Source organism: Helobdella robusta (genome assembly GCF_000326865.2).
Source record: "Helobdella robusta unplaced genomic scaffold HELROscaffold_3, whole genome shotgun sequence".
NCBI lineage: Eukaryota > Metazoa > Annelida > Clitellata > Rhynchobdellida > Glossiphoniidae > Helobdella > Helobdella robusta.
The window spans coordinates 570,573-577,590 of NW_008704501.1; the positions used below are offsets into that span (position 1 = coordinate 570,573).

Genomic DNA, 7,018 nt, shown 5'->3' on the forward strand with positions numbered 1-7,018 from the left:
TCGTACAACTTCGACGTGTGTATCCGATGTTGATGTCGATACAACTCCAATAAATAAAAAAAAAAAATGAATCACAAAAATCGGAGCCTATGGAAATTCCAAGCTGCGTGTGAAACTATACCAATGAGTATAGAATCCAGCAAAGAACCCTAGGTCCACAAATAGCACAAGAAACAAAACAACGAGGCGGATTCGTTTTCACAGAACCCAAGGCCTGTTTTCACTGGGCCTGTCTGTCAGTCGGTCGGCTTTCGCACAACCCTGGCCTGTTTTCACTGGGCCGTCAAGTCTGATCGGCTTTCGCACGACCAACACAAGACAACAAGAGTCAGAACAACACTGGTAACAAATTGTGTGACTCTAGTACGCGTGCGAAACTATGCCAATGAGCATAGAGTCTCGTACTAAATCCACTTTTGAGAACTTAAGGCGTTTCTGAAACTATGCCAATGAGCATAGAATCACGCGTTAAGTCTCTTAGATACCAGAACAGGCACTGATTACTCGAAGCTGCCTAACTGGTGAACCCAAGGCTGACTCTTTGAGAACTTAAGACGTTTCTGAAACTATGCCAATGAGCATAGAATCACGCGTTAAGTCTCTTAGGGACCAGAAGAGGCACTGATTATTCGAAGCTGCCTCACTAGTCAACCCAGAGCGGACTCTCTGTAAGTTTTTTCACACCCTTCCTTATCAAAACAAAATTAGATTTTGTTTCGGGTGTTTTAAAACATAAAAATCTACAAGGCATGTCCAATTAATCAGAAAAAGTATTAATTAGATTTTAAAATAATTTATAATAATTTATGACGTCATCTAAATTGCAAAACAAAAAAAATACGTTGTCACCTATCGAGTAAATTAACTTGCACCATGCCCCCTATCGAGTGAATAAATTTCGCGTTGAAAATTTTGCAGTATTTTTAGTCAGCATTATTTCATAATTCTGACAATACAAACAACGTATATGAATACTGACTAAACGACTCATCACACACAAAGCTTGTGATAGGCTAGGATCCATTTTTATTATCGAACCATGTCACAGCACGCACTGCAAGGCGCATTATACCACTAGGCATCAGGCTTTCTACTGTTATATAATCATATCCAGTGTAGCTAAGGATCCTAGCCAAATTCTTTTAACATGCGTGAAACCGCTTTTTACTTTTCGCAGTCACATTTAAATTTGTCGGCATTCTAGCTCCAATTCAAACTTCCTTTTTGTAACTTATAGAATTTGTGGATGGCATTTTGACACTATAATTAAAACTAATTGTTGAATTAATTTCTGGCAAACATTAAATAATTAAATGTAACACATTGCATAAATTATATGCATGTCATTTTATTACTGAAATAATACAATTAATAGTTTGTGATGAACTTTATAAAACTTTTGTAGGTGTCCAAAAGTGCCATTTATGTGAGAGCTTCGGCAAGATAAACCAAGATTCGTATTGGAATAAATGAATTAATAAAATTAACTTATCTTCATTGATGAAAACGTGCCTTGCATAAATGGAACAATTTTCATAGTTGCTCTTGTTGTGTTGTTAGCATCAAAATAAAAACTTACTGCAATGCTGTTGTTTGTTTACTCATTGATATCGTGGAACATCATTAACATGTTGCGATGTCTATGATTTGTTGACATTCGTTTTCGGACGTTACTTTTGTGGCAATTTCAGGCTGCAAAAATGTTTTCCGACTGCAATTCATCAAAAATATGGTAATTAAATTCTAGTGTCAACGTTGCTAAAATTTTATCGTCGACCGAAAAGCTCAAGCCAACGGAACGAATCCAGCCTATTATCACTCACAACGAACAACGTGACCGCCCTAACTCCACCGTTTGCCTTCGTAGAAAAGTCCTTCATGTGTGTCGCAGGTGAAATACTCTTCCAAATGCACATTACTTCTTTCACACATTCATCAATAACTACTCAATGCCCGTTAAACAAAACATCCGAAGCATTTTAGTGACAGCAGGAATCTAGAATTTTGCCAACAGCAACCAAGCGCCCCCTTCAGTAGGGCGCTATCAAAATTGAGCACCTCTGAAGCAACTGTGAAAATCAGCGCTATTTAAATGTTCTTATTTTTATAATAATTATTATTAATAAATCGATTATTAAATATATGATTGAGTCCGGTAACATAGGGGCTATATAACTGGACTGAAATTTATGCATGTTCAATTTTTTAGATAATAAAAACTAGCTTAAAAGCAACAACACAATATAATTGTACATGCCTGTATTGTAAAATATTGTAAAATTGTAAAATATGCCTGTACATTCATGTCTCATTACATCCTTCCATCGTTCCTTATCAAGTACCAGTTTTTCAAGCCTTAGCTCTGTTCCACGTGTCGTGTTTTCACAACTGCCATGTTTTTTATTCCATATTTTTATAATTTTTTTCTATTAAACACTTTTTGTCCTGACATAAGCTGTTTGATTAAAATTGATTGATAGTTACATTTAAATAAAAAAAACGCATTTTCGCCGTCCAGGGAATCGCTGATGAGGAAAGTTAATTGAACAAAACTCTTTCTGGCATACGAAATCAATGTACCTCATCTTTAACATAAGCGGAAATTGAATCGAGTTTCGAGTAACCTGCCCGGGCTTCGACTGGGCCGCCGGGACCCCGGGAAATTTCCCGTGGGCCGACAACCGCAAAAAAAATTATTTTAGGTTTTAACAGAAATTTCCATTGTAGTAAAAATAATCAAATTGAAACAGCAAGATCAATAACCTACTGCATATCACTGTTAAATAAATTTTTTTTAACGAACGAATTTTTTTAACGAACGAATTTTTTTAACGAACGAATTTTTTTAACGAACGAATTTTTTTAACGAACGAATTTTTTTAACGAACGAATTTTTTTAACGAACGAATTTTTTTAACGAATTTCCGACGTCGCTGTGGCATGTTAAACTATTTTTCATTAAAACATTTTTTAATTTCTTTTGAATTTCTCAATTGAATAGTGTGTCAAAATATTTTTTTTCGATAAATCTCTTTGCGAGGTTCCGATAGCGACAGTGTTTTATTTTAATTTTTATTCGTTTCGGATTTTGTTTCCGTTTGTTTTTTTTTCAGTTTTAATTATTATTTTGTACTGTTCTGTTCCACCATATATTTTTACCGTAGAATCTCAAAAAAAGATTAGTTAAATAATTTTAATGATTTATTTAATTTAAATCAATAAATTAAAATATCGTGATTTTGGTGGTGCCGATAATTTCTTCATAATTTATCAGCTTGGCTGTGTAACGACAAACACTGAAATAAATATTATATCGAGAAGAAAAATACAATGCAAGATCTTTGGTGGTATGCCAGGAATACTGCATCCCTGATTGTATCTGTAAACATTTATCAGCGGCCATTTTGTTTTCTATCGGTAATCGAGATTTTGTTTGAATCCGTAATAAACTTTGAAGAAATCAGCAAAATGGTTAAAAAACTCTCAAATTATGTAAATTTATTAAAATAAACGCGCAGGCATTCACCAACAAAGACAAACATTTACAAATGCAACGCGCATATGTTCCAACATTATAAAAATATAAACATGTCATAAAGTAACAATGTTTCCCTTGTTATATGTAGTTCTGTGGTTACAAATAGTATTTGATTTTTAATAAAATTTTCAAAATAATCTTTTTTTATTTTCGAAAAAAATTCACTTAGAGAATGATGCCCAGAAGTATAAATTATACAAAAATAACAAATGTTTGCAACAGCTTCAGGTACTAACTCTGTTGTCAATACAAATATGACTAATGTAAAAACAAAAAAATTAATTCGGGATATTCTTTCACTTTGTTTGTGATGCTAGTGATGCAGTGTTATTATTATCACCTAATGAAGCTTATTTATCTAAAATTAAGTTTTGATCAAAATGCTGTGAATGTAAACTCATATTCTAAACTTTGAAATTCAATATAAATTGACCAGTAGCCAATTGGAGCTGAATGAAAAAATTCGAAACAGCTGTAATTATTTTACAAAACCGCCGGGAGCTATTGGCCAAATAACCTGTAAGCCAAGAAATGATATCGCGAAAACAATATTGAGATTAAATGGAGGAAAAAAAGTATGAATATAAGAATCATCAGCATATAATTGACTAGTAAAAGAAAAGTTATTAATAATACGAGGTAGTTCAGAAGTATAGAATATAAGTAGAAGAGGACCAAGATAAAAACCCTGAGGCACCCCGAAAGTAAGAGAAGAGGAGTTCGAAGTAGAATTATTAAGAACAACAAAAGAAAAACGATTACAGAGGTAAGAAAAAAACCAAGATAGACAAGAATCAGTATCAGTAATTTGATACCTATTCAATTTTATTTGTTTCTTCTCAAGCACATTCATACAATTTCACAACTGTAACTGAAATTAAATTGGCAAAGAGTCTGTTACAAGTGCAACGAGACAAAAAACGAAAAAGAAAAAACTATCGAAATTTAAACGTTGGCGCCATTCCGCCATTACGAACAACAAATAATTCATAACCCAGCTGGTTCACCAAAAATAAATGTAATGAATAACGATGAAATATAAAATAATGTGCAAGCGATGATGAAATGCAAATCAATTTAAACGCTCAAATCCTACAATGTCATCTGACAAAAATTTGATACTTAGACTCCATGATCATTTACCATATTTTTAAAACTGAGTTAGTGGTTGATCTTGTCGCAGAAAATGAGCAAGCCCGAAGTTTTGCAGAGTTTTAGTGTTTCAGGATGACGATTGAAAACATTGTAATGCACATTTTTAAATATTATCGACAGCTCAATTTTGAGTTCAACCATTTTACATTTTTAAAAAATAAATAACGATCAATACTTTCAGATTTCAGTTGAAATAAATTGAACCAGTGATTTTACTGGACGAGCGTCTGAGCGATTGCAATTGTATTTGAGTGTATTTTTAATTATCGACGTTATATTTTTGTAATAAAAGTGAAGGACAAGTATGAAATGATCGATCCCTAAAAACGAACTTGAAATTTCATGGTTTGATTTTGAATGTTTAAAACTGTCGCATATCCACACAGTCTTCTTTTTATAAAGCTTGCTGAACATGATTGATTCGATGTTTTTTCCTTTAAACATAAAATCGAAATGCGTTCAGTGAAAATATTTTTTTTATGTTTGGCAGTCAGTCAGTGTTTTGTTTTTATTTAAATACACGATTTATTAAAAAAGTCTTCATAACAATTTATGTATTTATTTTATATTATATATTTTGCGTAAAGATCAGTTGAAACAAACTTTTTAAAGAATATGTTTTTGTCAAGTTAACTCAGACAGTGCTGGTGGAAAACTCGCATTTTGTCATTGCGCGCCGACCTGGTTCAACATTCGGACTAACACATCAAGCCTCATTCCGTGTTGTGACGTCATAAAATGAATGATACTCACAAAAAATCTTGTAGTGTTAAAGTCTTTTAGAACGTTAAGTATACTATCGTAGGTTATATAATACCAAATAACTTAGCCAAAGTATACAAAGGATTTACGCAACCATACATTTCAGGTGCTATGATTCTGCTTCCTAAGGGATTCAGGACTTTTCATAAGAGCTAATAAACATGGCAAGTAAAAACATTTCATATTTACAATTTTATGAAATTATCTTATGGTTGTAATTATAAAATTGTTTTATTGCTAAAGTTTTTAAAAAAAAAATTGATATTCACAACATTACAAAAACGTTTATTTACAATATAAAAAAAGTCTGTATTTATATTTATATACATTATTCTCGCTCAACATTTTCAACATTTTTAATTGAAATCTGCCTGTCATAGATGATAATAAATTAAATGAATGGCACATTGCAGCCCGTGGATGACGTGAAGGAGGCCATCCTGCACGACATCGGCGATGTCGGGGTAGGTTGAGCACGCGAAACCTTTGCCTTCTTTTTTTTCAACGTTTTTAAACTTCGTAACTTTTCATGTTTTTTCAAACTTCTGAAACTGTTACATACGTACAAATGTACGTGCTGAATTTATTGCATCTGTTAATTGAAGGAACATTTTTTGATAAAAAAAAATAATATTTCGATAATATTTACAAACTTCAAGTTAATCTAATATATTACATACATTATCATTGCACATTAAACAGTTTCAAGTGTTCGATCAGAACGACACCACGAAAGTCAGCGAAGAATTCTGGTTTGAGAGAGTTAAGCTGGTTGTCAACAAGCGCCACATTGTAACTGCAATTTCAACATTCTTCGGTGGATGTTTCTCAGTTGCCAACTATGATATTGAAGTTTCAATAAAAAAATACAATTTGTTAATTTTTAAGTGTAGCTTTTTCATCAATTTAGAGTTTTTCTTAATTCTAAATGGGTTTTTGAAACATTTAAATTTTTTCAACAATTTATAATTTTTTTTATAAATCTATCTCTGAAAAATTGACTTTTTATATAGCTGATTGTTAGAGCCTGACTTTAGTTCGTTGCCCAGTCTGATTGGATTGGTACGTTGCTGAGAAGTCTTTTCAATGAAGTATTATCATCAAAATATTTTATGTTTGGTGTATTTTTTTCGTTGCATAATTTTTTGTATTTTAACTATTAATTTGAGAATTACAAGATTGCTATGGGTCTCTTAGCATCCAATTTTCCAAACTTGAAAGTTAGTCTTAAATGTTGGATTTCTTATTTTTTCATTAAAGTTTGTTTTTGGTAAAATAAAGCTATTAATCCTCAATTCAGCCATAAAATTATTCTACATAAATGAACAATTTTAAACTTCGAGTGTGACTTAACTAACCCTTTAGGGATGGGCTTAAAATTGGGGTTTTAGAAGGAGTGGAAGGTACGTAACAAAATTTTATAAATTCCTTTTTGATAAATAAATTTATCACTCTGAATAAATTTACAAATTTTAGTGTAGCTTTGTGTTGAAATATCAATAATTTCTATACAGACAGCCTGATGAGTCCCTAGGGGCTCCTTACAGTCATTCTGTGCCTTAG

At 32.2% G+C, this 7,018-nt stretch overlaps 1 protein-coding gene across 1 annotated transcript; it reads left to right on the top strand.

Annotated features, from left to right (window-relative positions):
• Positions 1-5,850: 5,850 nt before the first annotated feature.
• HELRODRAFT_160986 (hypothetical protein) lies at positions 5,851-7,018 on the top strand (the record flags this gene model as incomplete). Its single annotated transcript, XM_009020977.1, has 4 exons — positions 5,851-5,919; positions 6,158-6,307; positions 6,625-6,675; positions 6,974-7,018. The coding sequence occupies 4 exons, from the start codon at positions 5,851-5,853 to the stop codon at positions 7,016-7,018; spliced, it is 315 nt and encodes a 104-aa protein (XP_009019225.1).